We start from the raw sequence: 22,929 nt of genomic DNA, 5'->3' as shown, positions 1-22,929 counted from the left end.
ATTTGAAAGACAGACTTGAGTCACCAGGGTTATGGGTTGTTATTGCAATTTTGACTGCACTGAGAAGAAAGAACAGAGATGGATGTATTATAACTTTTCCTGCGTGGCAAAAGAAATGTCTCTCTCTACATCATCTCTAAGATGCACAATTAACCTACACGACTAATCTATGTGTCAGGGAACAATAATCAGTACTACCTATCTTACTTATGGTTTCTAATTCTGGGAAGAGACACCATGACCGCAGCAACTCTTACAAAGAAAAACATTAATTGGGGCTGGCTTATAGGTTCAGAGAATTAGTCCATTATCATCAAGGCAGGAAGCATGGTAGTAAAGGCAGGCACAGTACTCAAGAAGGAGTAGGGAGTTCTATATCTGGATTGGCAGGGAGTAGACAGAAACAGACACTGGGCCTGGATTGAGTATTTGAAACCCCAAAGCCCTCCCTCAGTGACACACTTCATCCAACAAGACCACATCTACTCCATCAAGGCCACACCTCCTAATCCCTGTCAAGTAGCACCACTCCTTGAAGACCAAGAATCCAAATATGACCATTGGGGGGCATTCCTATTCAAACCATCATATTTTCCAATGATAAGATATTATAAATAAATAATGTCCACTTGCAAGTAGTCCTTCCTATTTCTACTTATGAAATACATAATGTAAAAATGATTCTAGAATATCGATTACAAAAATGCTGTGAAATTCATTTAAACTTAAATAAGAAAATGATGGAACAGTTTTTAAAATTACTTAAATATTAATAAATTTAAATTGTAACTAAAAGTAAATAGTGAAATGTGGGTTGAAATTTTCATTTTAATGACGTTTCCCTAATATATGTATTGAGTCATGTAATGCTTATTCAGGTAATTGTTTTGAGAGATTATATTTAAGTAATATGAAGTTAAATTTAAAAACACGGTCTCTGGACTCCCATAGAACAATGTGAGGTGCACTCTCACCCTGAACTCTTGGGGAAGGGTCTAGGCCCTGCCCTATATGAAATGACAGACTATGGACACCCCCATGGAGGGCCTCACCCTCCCTGGGGGAATGAGGGGATAACGGGGGGGGATGGGGGGAGGGCACGGGAGGAGGGGAGGGAAAGGGAGAGGGACCTCGTACTGACTTGTGAAGCAACCTTGTTTCTTATCTAAATTTAAAATGGAAAATAAAAAAATATTAATAAAAAAAACAAAAAAAATAATTGAGTGAAGTGTTTGAAATATTGGTTGACACTGCTAATTTAGTGAGTGATAATTACATGAGGGGCAATTAGCAAGAAGATTCTACAATGGGGCATTCTTGCGACCTGCAGAAGCACAAATAGAAGCAAAAGAATGAAAATAAGTTTGTAGGGTCAAGGCTAAGGGAAATAATCCAGATGTAGATTTGACTCTCTAAAGGCCTATGGTTTGAAATTCAAAGTCAATATTCAAATAAATAAAGGGAATTTATGTTTGACTGCGTCAGGGTAAGGCAAAGTGGGTTAAGTATTGACAGGAGAACATTTGATTAGATAAAGGAGCCATGACAGCAACCAATTCCAGGCAAAAAGTAATAACCTTGATTTTGATTAAAAAAAAGAGAGAGAGAGACAAAGATCTCCAATTAACTCACAGTACTCAGTAAGTAAGAACTAGGAGTCTTGGGTTTCTCTCTTAAAACATCAACATAATTACTGTATTTACAAACACTCAAAGATATTTTGATACATAGATATGAAATAGGCAGCAAGGTTCACTTACTACCCAAATAGATATTAAATTACCAAGGCAACAACAAGGTAAGGCTTGCAACTACACTTCAGAAAATTCATAAATTATTATGTCATAGGCCCTTAAGTTCTACACAGAACTTAAAACCACCTATGTTAAATCTACCAAGACACTACAACACTTAAGGTGTTCCTAACTGAACCCAAGCATGGCAATCAATTAGGGGTACAAAGAAAAGAGTGATGCTTTTTGGAAAACACTTAAATAATATAACAATAAAGAAACATAAAAATAGCCGGGCATTGGTGGCTCACGCCTTTAATCCCAGCACTCGGGAGGCAGAGGCAGGCGGATCTCTGTGAGTTCGAGGCCAGCCTGGTCTACAGAGCTAGTTCCAGGACAGCCTCCAAAACAATACAGAGAAACCCTGTCTCGAAAAACCAAAAAAAAAAAAAACACAAAAATTAGAAATGCCCAAAACCATTAAAGCTTTTTTAAAGTGTCAATATTCAACTGTTTGGAGCATGTAAATTGTTACCTCCAACAGCCTAACTACTTTTTACCACAGAGCTCTGCTATTCTAGGCATCTTCTTTATTCTACTCTAAAGAATTGACCAGATCTACCATGCAATTAACTGGCTTAAACCAGTTAGTCACGGCAGTCATACTCTTCTCTCCTAGTTAGTGACTGGTGTGAGCATGGACATGTAATGGCAGATAGCATTTCCATCATGTTGCTATTGCCAGAGAAGGAAGCCTGCACACAGAGAGGTCAGAATCAAGGGAACTATGTAGGCAAGCTCTTGGCATCTTACTTCTGGAGTTTCCTGACCTCTGGACTTCTTGAGAGGAAAATAAGACTTTTATTGTTTGCGTAGACTTAATGTTAGCTTTGTTACTGGAGGTTGCAGGAATAACTTAGGTGCTAGATTTGGGATGGGGGTGACACGACACACTTGACTTGAGCATTTGAAACCCCAAAGCCCAACCCTGCAGTGATATACTTCCTCCAACAAGTTCATACCTACTCCAACAAAGCCAAACGTCCAATAATGCCACCCCCTATGAGCCTATGGGGATCATTCTCACTCAAATCACCATTCTACTCCCTGGCCCCCATATGCCTGTTACCACACCATAATGCAAAAAGCTTTCAGTACAACTTCAAAAGTTCCCATAGTCTATCAGTGTGGTGGTTTAAATGTTTTCCTTCACAAGGTGACGGTGACATACATCTTTAATCTCAGCACTTGAGAGGCAGAGGTAGGTGGATCTCTGTGAGTTTGATAGTCTGGTCTATAGAGCTAGTTACAGGACAGCCAAGGCTACACAAAAAAAAAAAACCTGCCTCAAAACATAAACAAATAAAAGTTTCCTTCATAAAAGTTGCCAGCTTCATGGTGTCTCGTCACAATTAGTGACAATTAGTTGTAGAACGTGGTCAAAAGAATGACACATGATAAACACTGCTGCCTCGGGGAACTGTCGGAGGAGTGCCAGGAAGAAAAAAAAAGGATGGCTTTTTACCCTAGGTGCATTTTGTTCCCTGAATTGTTTCTTGGACATGATTTCATGCCTCCTGCGACAAACATTTATATTCAATTCATAAGACAAGTTTATTCTTGCTGGATGTCAGAACATAGCTGTAGATCACAGATTGGTGAAAGGATGTACTGAATGCTATCTTCACTCTTCAGACATAATCTAGAGTTGATGCCAGGCAATTGTGTTTAAATTGACCTGTCCTGACAAAGTTTGGGGAAGGGCTGCTCTTTTAATATTTAGTATGTGCTTACTGGCATTCATTTACATGTTTTTCTCATCATGTTTTTCTGAACTCAAAACACCTCCCTTGAATCATTGCTTTGTTTCATTTCAGAAATAAAGTTGTCTACAATTTTATTTGTTGTAGATAAATAAAATCTCTATAACTGAAATAAAAATGTCTACAGCATTAGACTGTAGTTTGCACCATTCTTTAAAGTCTTCAAATCCCAGGTCTTACAGATCTGTATAGGTTGGCAAAAGTTGACAATCAGTATCAACCCTGTTTAAAAATTCTAAGTATTTTTATATATTCATGGCAATCTTTTAACTGTAAACCCTGTAAAATCAAAATAGACCACATAATTCCACCATACAGTGGCATAAAATACATATTACAATTCCAAAAGGGAGGAAATGGCGCATACTTGGAAAATACTAGACCAAAACAATACCAAAAACCAACAGGGCAAACTCCAAACTCTGCATACCCATGTCTGATGTCAAAGTACTCTTCAGATCTACAGCTCCTTTCAGCTTTCTTGACTGCAACACACTTCTCTGTCTTGGGCTGGTTTCTGCTCCCTGTTGGCAGCTTTCCTTGGCAGGTATCCCATGGCCCTGGCATCTCCGACATCTTGGGATCTCCAAGGCAATCCAGGCTTCTCCTTCACAGCTTCACACAATGGCCTCTCTGAGTCTCTACTCGGGACACTCCTGCCTCAGCAGCTTTCATTAGTTGAGGAGGAAGATTACATAATGCTTTTCTTTTATCCTTGACTCCAAAGCCAGAAGACCACCATCAAAGCTGCCATGTTCTGCTGCTTGCTAGGGATAGGACATGGCCCTCTTGTTCGAATATTTTCTATAGATCTCGGTTTTCGATGGTTTCCTTCACTGCCTATGCTTGGCTGTCTTGGAACTTGCTCTGTATCAGGCTGGCCTTGAACCCATCTAGAGATCTTTCAATTGCATCTTCACCAGCTTTCTGTTTTCAGTGATTTCCTTCACTGCCAAAGCATGGATATCCTGGAACTTGATCAGTAAACCAGCATGGCCTCAAACTCAGATCTACCAGCTTCTGCCCCTATAGTTCTGGGAATAAAGGCATGTGCCATCATGCCTGGCCCTAAGCTTTTCTTTATATCCTTTTCACTTTTCTTTCATTCCTTTTCACATGTTGGAAGATTTGGTTTGAAAGAAAATGGCCCCCAGAAGAAGTGGCACTATTAAAGGATGTGGGCTTGGAGTAGACATAGCCTTGTTGGAGGAAGTGTGTCACTGTGGGAGAGTTGCCTGCGGATCAAGATGCAGAACCCAGCTTCTACTCCAGCCTGAATGCCTCCATGCTTCTCACCATGATGATAATAGACTAAACCTCTGAAACTCTAGGCCAGACCCTGTGAGGAGCTGCCCTCACTATCGCTATCGCCATTAGAAGATGGCGCTGACATCTGCTGTCAGTTGGAGTTTACCGTTTAAGCTGTGCCTCACCCGTCATCTGGGGTGATGAGCAAACCACCAATCCCGGCTCTACACGTCTCACTCGGAGCTCCTAGGCTTATATAAGGGGCTGGGTTTCTTAGCTTGGGGTCTCCCTCTCAGAAGCTGATCATCTATCTCTCAAGATGTATTAAAGCTTTACTGCAGAAGGATCCGAGTGTCCTGCGTCGTTCTTGCTGGCGAGACGGTAGCGCGGGACATCTGGTGCCGAAACCCGGGAACTCTTCAACATCGCCAGCGCCGCGGGAGACCCCTCGGAAGACAGGGCAGATTCAGAACTGCAGGGACGTAAGTTCAGAGAGGTATGCTTTATCCTGAACACCCCTTTTCTCGACTTTGGCCTTAGTTTGTCATCACCGTGGGACGGGTCAGTGGAGGCTTTGGTGCTAGTCCTGTTTGTCCTTCTTCATCGTGGCTGGTACTGACAGAATGGTGCTGTCAGTCTGGTAAGTCGAGCGCCGTTTTTTAGATAAGCCGCTAGCGCGATGGGATTGTCACAGTCAGTGGTTACTGCCCTACAGACTGTGCTAAAACAAAGAGATCTCAAAATTGCACCACGAACACTTCAAAATTTTGTGAAGGAGGTAGATAGAGTGGCACCATGGTATGCTTGTTCCGGGTCCCTCACTGTGGCCTCATGGAACAAGCTAGGTAAAGAACTAGACAGGAAGCATGCAGAAGGAGATCTCCGCTTAGGTACCAAAGCCATTTGGAAGTTAGTTAAAAACTGCTTGGAGGATGAGGCCTGTCACCCTGCTATAGTAGAAAGTCAGGGAACCTTAGAGGAAGTTCAGGATAGCATGTCAGAAACTGAACGGAGTGAGAGAATGGGAGCTCGCAAAAGGAAAGACATGTCTAAGAAAAAGGCCCTCCCCAAGAAGTTAAGAAAGGGGAGAGAAAGAAGGGAGTGATCATTCACCCCCTAACAAATCTAAGAAAAAGAAAAAGCCAGAATCTAGGCTATACCCTACGGTAGAGCTAGAAGCCTTGGAGCTAGATAATTCCGATTCTGACACTCTGGATTCTAGCGAAGAAGGTGGTCTAGAGGAGGAGGTGGCACGGTATGAGGAAGAAAGATATCACCCTGATAGACACCGGCCGCTGAAAACAAAAATGAATGTGAGGCCACCACCTATAAATCCGGCGGGCTCACGCCCCTCGGCGCCTCCGCAGTATGAGCTTCGGCTGAATACTGGTACTGACTCCTTTTACCTTTAGAGGAACGGAGAAAAATACAAATGGCTTTTCCAGTATTCGAGAATGTGGAAGGCGGAAGAGTACATACTCCCGTAGATTACAATCAAATCAAAGAATTGGCCGAATCCGTTCGTAATTATGGGGTCAATGCTAACTTTACCACAATACAGGTAGAAAGGCTTGCTAATTTTGCCATGACTCCCACTGACTGGCAGACGACAGTGAAAGCAGTGCTTCCCAACATGGGACAATACATGGAATGGAAGGCTCTCTGGTATGATGCAGCCCAGGCGCAAGCTAGAGTTAATGCCACAGCTGAAGATGAGAATCAGAGGCAGTGGACATTTGAAATGCTGACAGGTCAGGGTCAACATGCCCTTAATCAAACCAACTACATCTGGGGCGTCTATGGTCAGGTGTCGGCCGCCGCTATTAAAGCATGGAAGGCCCTCACAAAAAGGGAGAATCCAGTGGACACCTTACAAAGATTGTCCAAGGACCCCAAGAGCCATTTTCAGACTTTGTGGCCAGAATGACCGAGGCCGCCGGTCGCATCTTTGGTGATTCAGAACAAGCTATGCCCCTGATTGAGCAACTTGTCTATGAACAAGCAACCCAGGAATGTCGAGCGGCTATCGCCCCTCGCAAAAGCAAAGGTTTACAAGATTGGCTCAGAGTGTGCAGGGAGCTGGGGGACCCCTAACCAATGCAGGACTAGCTGCCGCCATTTTACAAACGCACAGGCGTGGAGATTTATCTAGTCGAAAAGCTTGTTTTAATTGTGGGAAAATGGGGCACCTTAAGAAAGATTGTCAATCCCCTGAAAGAACAAGAGAACTGAAGCTTTGCCATCGTTGTGGTAAAGGTTATCATAGGGCTAGTGAGTGCAGGTCAGTCCGGGATATGAAAGGGAGGCTTCTGCCCCCTATTGAAGAACCCAAGGTACCCCAATCAAAAAACGGGTCACGGGGCCCATGGTCCCAGGGCCCTCAGAAATATGGGAACCGATTTCAGAAAAGCAATCAAGAGGAAGTAGAGGCTTCCGAGGAACCCCCGGAATGGACTTGCGTGCCGCTTCCGACTTCTTACTCATGCCCCAAATGAATGTTCAACCGGTCCCAGTCCATTCCCCTGGACCTTTGCCCCCTGCCACCATTGGGCTTATTCTGGGCCGTGGCTCCTTAACTTTACAGGGACTCATTATATATCCTGGGATTGTTGACCCGTATCATAAAGAGGAGATTCAAGTTCTCTGTTCTAGCCCTCGGGGTGTATTTTCTATAAAGCAGGGAGATAGAATTGCACAACTGGTGTTGCTGCCCTCCCTCGGGGATGGAGAAACCTACACTTTACAAAAAAGGGCTATGGGATCTTCTGGAAGTGATTCAGCCTATCTGGCTATACCCCTAAATGAGAGACCTACAATAAAATTGTTAATTAATGGAAAAGAATTTGAAGGGATAATGGATACGGGAGCAGACAAAAGCATTATTTCACTCCATTGGTGGCCGAAGTCTTGGCCCACTGTTGTTTCATCTCATTCTCTACAAGGTCTTGGATACCAGTCCTCTCCTGCCATCAGTGCCTCAGCCTTAACCTGGCGGAACGCTGAGGGCAAACAGGGATGTTTTACCCCCTATGTGTTGCCACTCCCTGTAAATTTATGGGGACGGGATGTGTTACAAGCCATGGGCATGACCCTAACTAATGAATACTCCCCCCAGGCATCAGCCATTATGGCAAAGATGGGGTATACAAAGGGTAGAGGCTTGGGTAGGCAAGAACAAGGCAGAATAAAACCCATTACACAACATGGAAATCGGGGTAGAAAAGGACTGGGTTTTATTTAGGGGCCGTTGAGGCTTCACGACCCATACCGTGGAAAACAGAGGAGCCGTTATGGGTCTCTCAATGGCCTCTATCCTCTGAAAAATTAGAGGCTGTCACAAGATTAGTGCAAGAACAGGAACGGCTGGGGCATCTAGAGCCTTCTACCTCCCCATGGAATACACCAATTTTTGTTATTAAGAAGAAATCTGGGAAGTGGAGATTACTCCATGACCTGCGGGCCATTAACAATCAGATGCATCTTTTTGGCCCTGTTCAAAGAGGACTTCCTTTGCTTTCTGCACTCCCTCAAGATTGGAAGCTTATTATTATAGATATTAAGGATTGTTTCTTCTCTATTCCACTTTACCCACGGGATAGACCAAGGTTTGCCTTCACTATCCCTTCTCTTAATCATATGGAACCAGACAAGAGATTTCAGTGGAAGGTACTGCCGCAAGGCATGGCCAATAGCCCAACAATATGTCAGCTGTATGTGCAGGAGGCTTTGGAGCCAATTAGGAAGCAATTTACATCTTTAATCATGATCCATTATATGGACGATATTCTTATTTGTCACAAAGAGTTAGATGTTTTACAAAAGGCTTTTCCCATGCTGGTGGCTGAATTAAAACAGTGGGGATTAGAGATTGCCTCAGAAAAGGTTCAAATTGCAGATACAGGGCTCTTTTTGGGCTCAATGATTACTCCCAAAAATATAGTTCCTCAGAAAATAGAAATTCGCAAAGACCACTTACAAACATTAAATGATTTTCAGAAACTTCTGGGAGATATAAATTGGTTGAGGCCCTTTTTAAAAATTCCATCTGCTGATCTAAAACCCCTCTTCGATCTCCTGGAGGGTGAGCCTCATATCTCCTCACCCAGAAAATTTACCCCTGCTGCCCACCGAGCCTTACAGATGGTGGAAGAGGCCTTACAGGAAGCACAATTACAACGTATTGAGGAGTCACTACCTTTTAATCTGTGTGTTTTTAAGACAGCTCAATTGCCAACTGCAGTCCTGTGGCAACATGGACCATTACTTTGGATTCATCCAAATGCTTCCCCTGCTAAGATTATTGACTGGTACCCTGATGCTGTTGCACAGCTCGCGCTTCGCGGAATAAAAGCAGCTGTTACGCATTTTGGCAGGGATCCTGATTCCTTGATTGTGCCTTATACTGCTGCACAAGTTCAGACCTTGGCAGCCACATCTAGTGATTGGGCAGTTTTAGTTACTTCCTTTTCAGGACAAATTGATAATCATTTTCCAAAGCATCCAATTTTACAGTTTGCCCTAAACCAGGCTATAGTGTTTCCACAAGTGACAGCTAAAGACCCACTCCCAGATGGGACTGTGGTGTACACTGATGGATCGAAAACTGGTATGGGAGCTTATGTGGTCAAGGATAGGGTTATATCTAAACAATATAATGAAACTTCACCTCAAGTTGTAGAATGTCTGATAGTACTGGAGGTTCTTGAGGCTTTTCCAGGACCCCTCAATATTGTATCAGATTCCTCTTATGTGGTTAATGCAGTTAATCTCCTTGAGATAGCTGGAATAATAAGATCCTCCAGCAGAGTTGCTAACATCTTTCAGAAGATACAAGCTGCCTTGTTAAATAGGAGATTTCCTGTTTTCATTACCCATGTCCGAGCACATTCTGGACTCCCAGGTCCCATGTCCTTAGGGAATGACTTAGCGGACAAGGCTACAAAGCTGGTGGCCGCTGCCTTGTCTACCCACGCACAAGCAGCAAAAGAGTTCCATCAGCGCTTTCATGTGACGGCTGAGACCTTGCGCCGTCGTTTTGCTCTATCCAGGAAAGAGGCTAGGGAAATTGTTACTCAATGCCAGAATTGCTGCGAATTCTTACCTGCTCCCCACGTGGGAATAAACCCACGTGGCATTAGACCATTGCAGATGTGGCAGATGGATGTTACTCATATTCCCTCTTTTGGAAGGCTTCAATATGTTCATGTTTCTGTTGACACCTGTTCTGGCGTAATGTTTGCCACGCCCCTAACAGGGGAAAAGGCCTCATATGTGATTCAACATTGCCTTGAGGCCTGGAGTGCTTGGGGAAAACCCAGAATTTTAAAAACAGACAATGGACCAGCATATACCTCTCAAAAATTCCGACAGTTTTGTCGGCAAATGGATGTTACCCATCTAACTGGCCTACCTTATAACCCTCAAGGACAGGGCATTGTGGAACGTGCCCATCGTACACTCAAATCATATCTGATTAAACAAAAGGGGAGTATTGAGGATGTTCTACCCTCGGTACCAAGAGTTGCTGTGTCCATGGCACTTTTTACCCTTAATTTCTTGAACTCTGATGCCCAAGGCCACACTGCGGCCGATCGCCACAGTTTAGAGCCTGATAGGCCAAAAGAATTTGTAAAATGGAAAGATGTGCTAACTAATGAATGGAAAGGCCCGGATCCTATTCTAATAAGATCCAGGGGAGCTGTGTGTGTTTTTCCACAGGAGGAAGAAAACCCCCTGTGGATCCCTGAAAGACTCACTCGAAGAGCTCCTTCACAACTCCAGAATAAGAAGGATGGAGGCCAAGTGGGTGATGAAGACTCTCCTACTCGGGATGATGGTTCCTAGTATGATGGGAGAGTTACGGTGGGCCATCATGTCTACCTTCCCCCTACCGATGCCAGTGATGCATAATGCCCAGGAGTTCCCTAGATTTTTCACAACTAATAGAGAGTTGGGGCTTGCCTTTTTGCCTTTAGATCCTCAGATACAGAGTTTTCAGGATGAGAGAACCTTGTCATTGGTAGGAAGCTTGTGCTTTACTGTGATTTCTTCATTAAAGGATAATTTTATTCATATGGATCCAGAAAGATCTAATGCTAATCCTTTTGAATTAATGGAAGCTGTACTGATCTTTCTCCTATGGCAATGATTGCTGGAGGATATAGTGAGAAGGGACAGATTACTTTTGATTGGAAAGGGGCATTAGGCAACAGTCTGAGTGAGGGACAGAGCTCTGGATCATCTGATTGGTCCTCCTCCAATGTTAAGTATACCCCTTTTAAGAGAACTAATTATTCAGCTGCTCCAATTTGTGTTTGGCTGCCCTTTATTTGGGTTGTGAGTAATGATACCTTAGGTAAGAATCAGAAAGAAATAAATTGCTCTGCTTAGAATTGTTTTTATGCATTATGCTGGGATGCTATTAAGCACCCTTTTGCTTTGGTAATGCGCATGCCTCGATTTGTTCCAGTTCCTGTTGAGGTGCCAAGTAGTTTGAGTTTGTTTAGGGAAAAGCGAGATTTTTGGGATCTCTGCTATTATTGTGGGCCTGATAGCTGCCGCCGCGGTTACTGCTTCGGTTACCGCCTCGGCCCTTGCACTTTCCGCCACTGTGCAGACAACTCAAACCATTAATGAACTATCAGCCACTGTGACCATGGCCCTAGATAAACAGGCCACTGCCAATTCTCAGATACAAGGAGGCCTGATGTTGGTAAACCAACAGATTAATTTGGTTCAGGAACAATTGGATATATTGTGGCAGATGGCCCAATTGGGATGTGAACAAAAGTTGCCTGGCCTTTGTGTCACTTCAGTACAATATGAGAATTTTACAAGAGCAGCTAACCTGTCAAAAGCTCTGTCTCAACATTTATTACAGAATTGGACTTTTGAGTTTGAGCAGACACTCCGTGAGTTGAGAGTGGCGATCCTGCAAGTGAATTCGACGCGTCTGGATCTTTCTCTGATGGAAGGCCTCTCCTCCTGGATTTCATCTGCATTTTCTTATTTTAAGGAATGGGTGGGGGTGGGATCATTTAGCCTAGTTCTCTGCTGTGGAATAGTGTTGATGCTTTGGATGGTGTGTAAGCTCAGAGCCCAAACAAAAGAGACAAAGTGATGGTGGCACAAGCACTTGCTGCCTTAGAACACGGAGCCTCCCCTGACATTTGGTTAACCATGTTAAAGCAATAGGTCGCTGGCCTCCCGGCTCTTGCACCCCACGAGGCTAGTCTCATTGCACGGGATAGAGTGGGTAGGCTTCAGCAGCCCAAGGAGTTGCAAGGCTAAGCACTGCACAGGAGAGGTCTGCGGTATAACGACTTTCTCCTGGGAGATAAGTCATCTTGCATGAAGGTTCTATGTCATGATCTCCTTCCCCCAGAAAAACGACATCGGGACTGGTCAGGGCTCCCTCTGGGGATAAGACCCTGGAGAGGAGCTTTGTACATGTTCCAAATTTGCACATGGGGATTTGACCTCTATCTCCACTCCAAAGTTGTGGGTGTCCTATGGCTTCAAAAATAAATGAATAGGGGGAGATGTGAGGAGCCGCCCTCACTATCGCTATCGCCATTAGAAGATGGCGCTGACATCTGCTGTCAGTTGGAGTTTACCGTTTAAGCTGTGCCTCACCCGTCATCTGGGGTGATGAGCAAACCACCAATCCCGGCTCTACACGTCTCACTCGGAGCTCCTAGGCTTATATAAGGGGCTGGGTTTCTTAGCTTGGGGTCTCCCTCTCAGAAGCTGATCATCTATCTCTCAAGATGTATTAAAGCTTTACTGCAGAAGGATCCGAGTGTCCTGCGTCGTTCTTGCTGGCGAGACGGTAGCGCGGGACAAGACCCAATTAAATGTGTTCCTTTATAAGAGTTGCCATGGTCATGGTCTCTCTTATTGGTGTAACTTACTTCTCTACTTTCACCTTTTCTCCAACTTATCTTTATACCCTGTTGTGCTGATTTGTTCTTTGGATATAGTTTGGGAGCTGAGAGAAAAAGGAATCCTTCGCCTTCTCCTACAGCAGGAGACCATCTCCCCTACACTTACCAGAAATTTTGTTGTGAAAGTTTACACCAGGATAAGACCAGAACCTTTTCACTGATTCGTATGGGTGATGTAGAAGAAAAAGAACAGAACAAGGCAGCCCTGACGGTTAAACTTTCTTCTTCAGTGCTGAACACTGAACCTAGATCATCATGCAGCCTGGGCAAATGCTCTGCCACTGAGCTCCAGACTTCTTATATTAGCATTTTTTGAGCTATTTCTCTCTACCGATTGTTCTGTAGACTCAGACAAAAGACATTTCACCCAAAGTTTGTGTCCGTGTGACTTTCGATCTGTCTCTCACTGAATAGAAAGGCACATTCTACTCTCAGAGCATGCTTAACACCACTTTGTGATAATACTTGTCCAATTAGCAAAGGGATTTTCAGAATTATTTGCCTTTTAACCTAAACATAACAGTTTGATCCTTCTGTCTTCAAATGCCGTCTTATTTTAAGAGTACCATCTAATAACAGTAATAACATTTTCTTCTGAAGTTAATAAAGGACTTTTCACCTAAATTGTAGTTAAATTGCTTCATGAGGTGATTATACGTGTAAAAATAGCTCTGGAGAAACAATGTTATGCTATCTAAATAGTTAGGGCAGTTCTCAAGAGAAGCCTGTTGGTGATCTGTAGTCTAAAGGAAACCACAATGGATTCTGATGGGACAAGTTAGTCATCGCTAAACCACAGCAGCACAAGGATGATATGCTGTCTACTTTAAGTATTGGCTTTCATAGATTCCCACATATGCTCCACACATTCACTACACGCTTAGACATAGTTAATGTTACCTGGCAAAATCTGGTTCCATGGCCAAGGAAGTTTGACAAATTTCCCTGTGTGTTAGTTGGAGTCCTCTAGAGAGTGGCTCTTAGCCTTCCTATTTCTGCAGCCCTTGATACAGTTCCTCACGTTGTGGTGACCCCCAATCACAAAATTTTTGCTGCTACTACTGCATAACTACAACTTTGCTACTGCTATGAATCATAATGTAATTATCTGATATGTAGGGTATTTGATATGTGACCCCTATAAAAGGGTCATGGGAGCCCCAAAGGGTCATAATCAACAGGTTAAGAGTCATTGCTCTAAAGGAGCAAAACTGATTGAATGTGTTTAAATTAATTATGTACATATATATGTATATATATATTAGGGATTTACTAGAGCAGTTTACAGGCTATGGTCCGGCTAGTCCAGCAATGGTTGTCTCTGAATAGAAAGTCCAAGAATACAATATTATTCAGTCCATGAGGCTAGATGTCTCAATTGCTCTTCACTATTCTTCAGAATACTGAATTAGAGCCAGGATCCCTAGCTCCAGTACTAGCCTTAGATGCTGGATATATGAACTTACAAGTGAGAATGAAGGCCAGCAGGCAAAAAGCAAAAGCCTCCTTCTTATATGGCTTTAATATAGGCTGCCATGAGAAGGTGTGGCCCAGCTTTGGGATGGGTCTTCTGACTTCAAATGATCCAGATTTAAAGAAAGCCTTCTGACCTCAAAGTGATCTGGATATAAGGTAAGTCTTCCTACCTCAAACGATACAATTAACTAGAAATCCCTTGCAGATATGCCCAGTTGCATGAGTTTTGAATTAATTCCAGATGTAACTAAGTTGGTAACCAATAATGGATCGATCGCCATCTACTGGGTGTCTCCACGGGAGCCCAAGTATAGACGAGCACACTGAAAGCACTAGGAAGCCCACTGTCTCAGTCTGTTCAGACTGATGGAACAGAATTCCAGACTGGAAGGCCTATAAAAAGATGTGCTCATCTATACTGGGGCTCCCATGGAGATACCCAACAGATGGCTATCCTTTGCTTTTTGTTGTTGTTGTTGAGGCTTGTGTCCTATGGCATAATCAATTTCGGAGAAAGTTCCATTGCTGCCAAGATGAATATTCCTTATCCATTGAGTGGAATATTCTGTGTCTGTTCGGTCCAGTTGGTCTGTACCAGTAGTTCCCAACCTGGTGGCCAAATGACCCTTTCACAGGGGTTGCATACCAGATATTTACAATCCTTAACAGTAGCAAAATTAGATATGAAGTATCAATAAAACAATTTTATTATTGGGGTCACCACAACATAAGGAACATAAAGGGCTGCAGTACCGGGAAGGCTGAGAACCACTGATCTGTACCATATTTTAGCTTTAGTTTGCAAGACCTCAGAGTATGGTTTTTAAGTTCCCCCACTATTATGTCAAATCTATGTGGCCTTCTGACTATTGTTTATGAAATCGGGGCCTCCAACATTAGGTACATAGTTACAATTGTTATATCTAGTTAATGGATTTTTATTAATATATATAGTGTCCTTTACTATTTTTAATTAGTTTAGGTTTGAACTTTATCTGATATAAAGATAGCTGCACTAGCTTGCTTGTTGCCCAGCCTGATGACCTAAATTCAATTGTGGTAATCCTAGTACTTACACAGTAAGAAGACAGAGCTCCTACAAGTTGCCCTCTGACCTCCACACATATGATATGGCATGTACACTCACATAAGCAGATATAACTTAAAAATCCTACAGACACCAGTACACATTTAGAAAATGTTACAGACCTACTGAATAGCGACTGTTACCAATGTCCTTATTCTGCTTAATAGTCTCATAATCTCCTGGTGAGTTCTTTTAGTAACTCAATACATTTCAAAACAACTAAAATTATCTCAAGAATGCACAAATCACATTGGTGTTTGAGGCAGGGTCTTGATGCACAGCATAGGCTGGCCTTAAATTTGGGATGCTACTGCCTCAGCTTCTGGAGGGCTGTAATTACAGGTATGTACTACCATGCCCAAGAAGGAAAGGATCAGAATAAATTTACAGAAACCACAATGGGGAAGAATGAAGATGATCAGTTCTTGGAGAAGGGGATATACATGTTAACAACATGAAAATAATTCGTCCTTTGTTAATACTTACTTAAAAAGCAAATACACAAAAATTAGTTAATAAAGCCCAAGTTACTGAAATATGAGATGGTATCAAAACAGAAGCTATCAAATGGTAATAAAGTAAGATCATCTTCGTGACTTCTGGTTAGACAAAACTTCATAAAGAATATGACCTATCAGTATATGTCCCATTTTATACACTGTACACCCCAGAATTGCATAATAAAATGACAACAGTGAAGATCAGGTTGTAAATATTTGTATTTCTCTCACTCACACAGTATTGCATGAGACATTACTAGTTTTCATATGCATCCATAGGATTAATACTCATATGGAGTATAACATGGGAAAGTGCAGAACTAAAGAAATAACTCTAACAACAACAAAAGCACACAATTCTCAGGATTTAAAAATATTGCACATGTAAGGTTGCACAGAAATTACTGGCTTTTACAAAAAGAATGAGGTATTAGTCAATCTCTAGATAAAGATAAGTGCAAGAGGAACTACACACATACACAAACAAAACAAAACAATAAAACTAATAAACTGATACTGAGACCTAGAAAGTCAACAAACAAAATATGAAAAAGATGTTTATGTAGGTAGATTTTGATCAAACAAAATCATTAGCCCAGGAACAAAACACACAATCTCTTGGCAATATTTCATCGTAAGTTTTAAACGTTTTCAGCTTAACTATGTGCAATACAATCATTCCTGTTACACCAATTCTACTGAAGAGGCATCTTTTTGTGGTAGTATCAAACCAGCACTCTCTAAAGCATTCAATGACAAATAGCCAAAAGCCTGTTGTCTCCTTCACTGACTGACTCAACAACAGTTTCACAGACATTTAGCAACCCAAGTCACAGGTGCTACAGGGCATGCGATTTTAAATTAGCAGAGGCTTCACTGCAAAAATTATTCAAGTTCACACAATTACATCTATATTAACTTTTAAAGTTTAATATTTATGTATGTATCAGGCAAATTGGGTTTGCGGATTTTTTTGGGGTATGGCCAAATTAGTGAGTCAAAAGACAGATGATGTAAAGAAAAAAATCTTGCAAATGATCTTTCAAAAGAACCTTTCCTAATCAGGAAAATTAATAATTAGAGTTGTCTACTAGCTGTTATTGAATCTGTCAAAAATATTTAATATATGGAATACCTATAACCAACTGCTTAACGTAAGTGAAATCATGCATTTGTTAAAACAGTTCACAGAAGTTTTTTTTTCAATCAGACATAGTGAGAAAGATTAAACTAAGTGGGCTTAGTAGAAACAGAAAAGAACCAATTATTGCCCTGAACAGTCAGTGTATGTAGTAACCATATTTCCTCTTCGCTGAGTGACAGTCCTGCAGTGCTTACTAGATCCATGAAATCTATTTTCAGTCTGTACTGTGTGTCGACTGGCGGTATCAAAGCCACTAAAAGAAAACATTTTCTCCATATCTTCAAACATATCATCAAACAATCCACCGCCAAAAGAAAACTCCTGGAAATGATGCCTTTGTCTATTGGAAGCATCCTGGTGTGTCTGGAAGTGATTTTCAAAATGCTTCTTAGACCGAGTGTTTTGGTTCTGGCCAAAAAGATTAAAGTCTTTAAATAAGTCATCAAAATTGAAGTTAAAAGACTGCTCAAAAGGACTTCCACTCCCTCTTTGTCCTTTGCCATTAGTAAAAGCAGCGTGTCCAATTGTATCATACTCTTTCCGTCTATGAGCATCTGAGAGTGTTTCATATGCTGAAAGAGATAAAAACCTTTTAGCAACTAATGATAAAATATTCAAAACTGTATATATGTAAACTTCAAGTACATGATTTAACCTATGTATTTCAGGGAAGAATTTCACATCACAAATATTACAAATGATAATAAAGCTAAAATATAATTGTAATACAAGGCAGGGACTTTGTTTTATCAACTCATCAGTAGTTAGAACAATGTCTTTCTACTAATTATTTCTTTAATAATATACTGTATTTGTTAAATAAGTGCTACCATTATCACAAATAAACATGTGGGAAAAACTAATTTGTTCATCTTCATATTATTTGTGCAAAACTATTATTTGTATTAAAGAATTAAATTAACAAATGTATCCAACTAAAACAAAATCAAGTTTTTCACCTTACTAGATGAAATAAATATTTAATTCCAACTCCTAGTTAGGTTCATTAACTACTTAAGTAATATTCAGGGATGTACAATTTGTTTTAGAACTAGTGTGAAGACAAAATGTGCTTCAGAGTTTTTTAAAGACACATGGTTTTGAAATGTAGATGTAATAAAGATACCTTTAACCTATTTTGTTTATATTAAGTCAATATTTAATAAAATACATTTAAGTTATTTATTAAGAATTTTGGCTTTCTAATATCCTATTTTATATATAGTAATCTCATAAGTAACAAATATGGGGAATGGTGTATTTCTAACATTTTTAGAATTGTAAACAAATAAAATTACCTACTGTAATTCATTACTTACTCAGGAGCCATGTATCTATTCTAACAAAATAATTGCAAAAATCTGTATCAAACTCTCCCACTTCCATAACATCTTTTGAGCACACAAAATTCTCAGTTACCATTGCCCTTACTATAAATACCCATGAGACTCCAGGAAGAATTATTTACTTACCTTCTGCAATCTCTCTGAATTTTGCTTCAGCATCAGGGCTCTTATTTTTGTCAGGGTGGTACTTCATGGCTAATTTGTGAAAGGCCTTCTTGATTTGTCGCTCTGAGGCAGATTTTGGCACACCTAAGATATCATAGTAGCTCTTTGAGGCTAGGATTAATTCCGTTATCATTAAAATGCAAATTGCAAAGACGAAAACTGACTGGGGAGTAGCCATTTCTAAAACCCTAAAAAAGAAAACAATTTTTTTATTCAAGTATAAGACTTCTAAAAAACAATCACTCCAACAAATCTTTGGTATAACAGACTTACAGCAGCATCGAGCGGTTATGCACACAGTATCATGAGACTACACTCACGTTACTGTACTGACAGTATCTAATATTAAGATTCTATTAGCAAGCCTTTTGCTTATCTGTTGAAAAGAAAGCTAAACTGATACTCTTTTTTTTTTTTTTTTTTTTTTTTTTTGGTTTTTCGAGACAGGGTTTCTCTGTGGCTTTGGAGGTTGTCCTGGAACTCGCTTGGTAGTCCAGGCTGGTCTCGAACTCACAAAGATCCACCTGCCTCTGCCTCCCGAGTGCTGGGATTAAAGGCGTGCGCCACCAACGCCCGGCTAAACTGATACTTTCTTAAGAAGGCAAGATCTCTATTTGTTAATGAACTTTTGTTGACCTGTGATGGTAAAGGTATTATTACCTCTTCAAAATATTTTTGAAGACAGCATCATCCTAAGAAGTACTAGTTGGCCTAGATGTCCTGATATTCCCCTCCCCACCCCCCTTCCTCAATGTTGTCTTCATCAGATCTAGCATCAGAATATGACAAAAACATCGAAAAGTTCTGTCTTCTCTGCAATTGGCTAGAATCTTATCAAGGCAAAGGCGGGCAAAGAAAGATGTTTCTCAAGTTGGCTAATTCTATTTGCTCTTAAAAGGGTTAAAACACTCAGTTTTCAGATATGTAGGGGCCCAGATACTTAAGAAATACGAGTAAATAACTTCTGCTTAAAGCTCAAAATTAATAAAAGACTTTAAGACTTCCACTAAGGCTAGGCTGCCAGAGGAAGGAAAATAGTTTGCACTGTGGATAAGCGATTAAGTTTTCCAAATTTCTCAGCGAGTAAACCGTCTGTCTTTAAAACATTAACTTTTAAACTTAGAATTGTTGACAATACTCCTTGGGTTTGCCTTTTTGAATGCTGAACCACAGAAGTCCTTAATTAACCTATGATGACATAACAAGGCTGACGAAAAAGCACTACGGTTTGTGGAAACTGCCAGCCGTCCTCTCCTGTGGCCTCTTCCGAGCTCAATTGGCAGGTAGGTTACTTCTTTTTCTGAGTGTAAGTCACAGTCATCACGCGTGCCAACCACAAAGTACAACTCTTGGTGGTCTAAAGACACAAAGCAAGAAGCCAGGCAATACGGCGGTAAGCACACGCCTTCAATCCCGGCGTTAGGGAGGCAGGCACATAGAGGCGGGTTACTTTGGAGTTCAAGGCCAGCCTGGTCTACACAGTGAGCTCCAGATCTACCCTGTCCAGTAAAAAAATAAAATATAACAGTAACAAAAGCCAACGTCAGCCGAGCTTGCCCGGGGAGCGCCACAGCGAAAAGAGCGAGGATGCCAGGGCTTCTAGCTGAGCCCGGGGACGGTCACAGCGACTCCGTCCCAACAAAGGGGGCGCCGCCCTCCCCGACCCGCAGCAGCAGCAGCAGGGCCGGCGCTGAGTCCCCGCCCGGGGCCGCTGCACTGGGGCGCCGGCTCCGCGATGCGGGGGCCTGGCCTCGGGGAAGCGGTCCCCCCACCCCCGTTCCCACCTCACTCCACCCCACCGGGGCGCCAGGTGTGACGCAGCCACCTCGGGGCACGTCCGCTGCCCGCACGGCCGAGCGACCGACCGACCGCAGGACGCCCAGGCCGAGCCGCCTCCGCGCCGCCCAGCCCGGTCCTCACCCGTGCGCCCCGCAGCAGCGTCCTGCACGCCCCGCCGCCGAGGCCCCGCTGCCGGATCCCTCGCTCGCTCGCTCGCCGGCCCGCGGCCGCTCACACTCCGACCTCGCCGCCGCCGCCAGCCGATCGCCTCCGCTGCTGCCCCCGGCCCGTTCCCTACTGGCGGGAGCCTGCGCTTGGCGCGGCCGCCCCGGCGGGTCCTACACGAAACGCTCCCCGATTGGCTGCCTCCCGCCCACCTGACTGGGGCGCCTTACGCGCACGTGGAAAACTGTTGTTGCCGTTCGAGCCGTGCGTCACTTCCGGAACCAACCTCCAGGGGGGCGGGTTTGGGGCGGCGCTACAGAGGGAGGAAGCGGAAGTGAGTCGACGAGGCGCGCATCCTTCCCTCCCGGAGCGCCTGCGCGCACCCCGGACGTGGGGGGGGGACACCCCGCTTTGGAGAGGGGCGCCCGTCTGTGCTCCTCTGCGCCCCGCGAGGCCCGCTTGGCCCGGAGTAAACCCTCGCTGCCGAGCGCCGCGGGCGTCACAAAGCCCGGGAGCTGAGCTTTCAGCCTTAAGTAGCCGGACGACCCCGGGACTCAGCCTCACCCTTAACTTGAGTCACCGGCCCTCGGAGCCCAGTCCCCCATCTGTCCCCTGTCATCTGTTAGTCCCCGGTCCCGTCCCCCCTTCCCCCAAGGCTTGCACCCACGTTGCTGGAAGTCGCTTAGCGTCGAGTTTGAAACGGACAGGTTTGCACGGTGCGCGGGGAGGCGGGGCGGCTTCCAGCCCTTTCCCTGCCTTAGCTGACCTCGTTTCTACTACGTTTAAAGTAACATCTGAGTTGCTAGTTGGGAAGGCGAGGTAACCCTGTGTCTCTTCTGCTAAATAAAGAGCAACCTTGAAAATTCTGATAGGCTGGAATTAGAACTTGTGTCCTGTCTTAAGGGTATTTATAGCCTTCAGTTAGTGCAGAGGGCGTGGTAGGGAAGTTTATCCTAAACGACCGCAGGAGATATTTCAGGAAAAATACTTAAGTACTTAATTCATTCAGAAGCCGGGACAAGAAGTGTGTCAAGTTCCAAAGCCGGGTTTGCCGAGTTCGAACCCTGGCTCCTTTGCTTTAGTAACTTTTGCAAAGTGCTGAATCTCTCAGCGCCTCAGATTTCTCTTCTGTATGGGTAAACAGAGCGGTACTTGGAGTATATATTTAACTTCTATATGAGCGTCAGTTCATTAAAATGTTCCATCTCCTTTTCTTCCCCCTTGTATTTAAAAATCATTCCAGATAAGGCTAACCTGATTTGTCATTTGCTTCCAAGTTATTTTAAGAATACCATTTTTCCAGCTGGGCGGTGGTGGCACACGCCTTTAATCCCAGCACTCGGGAGGCAGAGGCAGGCGGATCTCTGTGAGTTCGAGGCTAGGCTGGACCGAAAGCCTCCAGAATAATACAGAGAAACTCTGTCTCGTAAAACCAACATATATATATATATATATATATATATATATATGTATATGTATATATATGTCATTTTTCTTTAATCCTGATGGCTGTGTGAAATAATGTGAAAAAAATTATAAACCCAAGTAAGTAACTCACTTTATGTGCATTATTTTCTTGAATACCTTCCACAAATGCACTGATGATTAGAAAGAGGAAAAAGATCTATTTCATGGTTAGTTGAAAAGCCAATGTCAAAATAGTGACGGCTCTAGCTCTGAGAGTTGGAGTCAAAGATCTTTCAGATATGTTTCATCCGTATGGAGAGCAAAATTTCAGAAATAAATTCTTTCCACTATCAATTTATAAGAATCTAGTACTTCGACGGGCGCCAGGACAGCTTCCAAAAGAAGACAGAGAAACCCTGTCTCGAGAAAAAAAAAAAAAAGAATCTAGTACTTCCTTTGTGTGTATTTAGTGCTCCGCTTATATTCTGGGCAGGGGATGGTGGTGCAGATTTGTAATCTTAACATTCTGGATGCTGAAACTGGAGAATCAGGAGTTCAAGGCCACTTTGGGCAACCCAGGAGAGATCGTATCAGCAAAAAGAAATGTGGTTATCTTACAAATTTAGAGAAATTACAGAAGAAAGTGAAACAAAAATACCAAAAAATAAAATAAGCCAATGTAAGAATTATTCAGGAAACAATCTAGATTTCTTAAGAACATGGCTAAGTAGTAGGTCAGAGAAGTTCAATCCAGTTACCAATAAAGATATTTACAAAGTACATTTATAAAGGTTTGTTATGTAACTTTGCATGTGAAAGACCCCTACCCAGGACCCCCTAGGAAAAGAAAAGCAAGGCCAGGCCGTTGCCTAATGAAAGAAACCCAGACCAGGTGTCTCACCCTCAAAACAGGATGTCTGTGATCACTATAGCAGTCATGGGACCCGGATAATAATTGCTGAAGCGTGCTGGGAACTTTCATATGACAATACCAGGACACCTAGTCCTTGGCAACTACCCTTGCCCCCAGTTGTGTCTATGATCACCATAGTAGTCATGGGACCCGGATAATAATTGCTGAAGTATGCCTGGGTCTTTCATAAAGTAATA

At 42.8% G+C, this 22,929-nt stretch overlaps 1 protein-coding gene across 2 annotated transcripts; it reads right to left on the bottom strand.

The window, feature by feature from the left end:
- Positions 1 to 16,014: 16,014 nt before the first annotated feature.
- Dnajb9 (DnaJ heat shock protein family (Hsp40) member B9) lies at positions 16,015 to 20,520 on the bottom strand. Of its 2 annotated transcripts, XM_040742298.1 has the most exons (3): positions 20,389 to 20,520; positions 18,430 to 18,656; positions 16,015 to 17,529 (listed from the first exon to the last, which is right to left on the bottom strand). In XM_040742298.1, the coding sequence occupies exons 2-3, from the start codon at positions 18,644 to 18,646 to the stop codon at positions 17,078 to 17,080; spliced, it is 669 nt and encodes a 222-aa protein (XP_040598232.1). In that variant the 5' UTR covers positions 18,647 to 18,656; positions 20,389 to 20,520; the 3' UTR covers positions 16,015 to 17,077.
- Between the last annotated feature and the right edge of the window lie 2,409 nt (positions 20,521 to 22,929).

Source organism: Mesocricetus auratus, unplaced genomic scaffold, assembly GCF_017639785.1.
Source record: "Mesocricetus auratus isolate SY011 unplaced genomic scaffold, BCM_Maur_2.0 Super-Scaffold_15014, whole genome shotgun sequence".
Lineage (NCBI taxonomy): Eukaryota > Metazoa > Chordata > Mammalia > Rodentia > Cricetidae > Mesocricetus > Mesocricetus auratus.
Note: the sequence above shows the minus strand (reverse complement) of the source record. Positions and strands in the feature narration are given on the sequence as shown.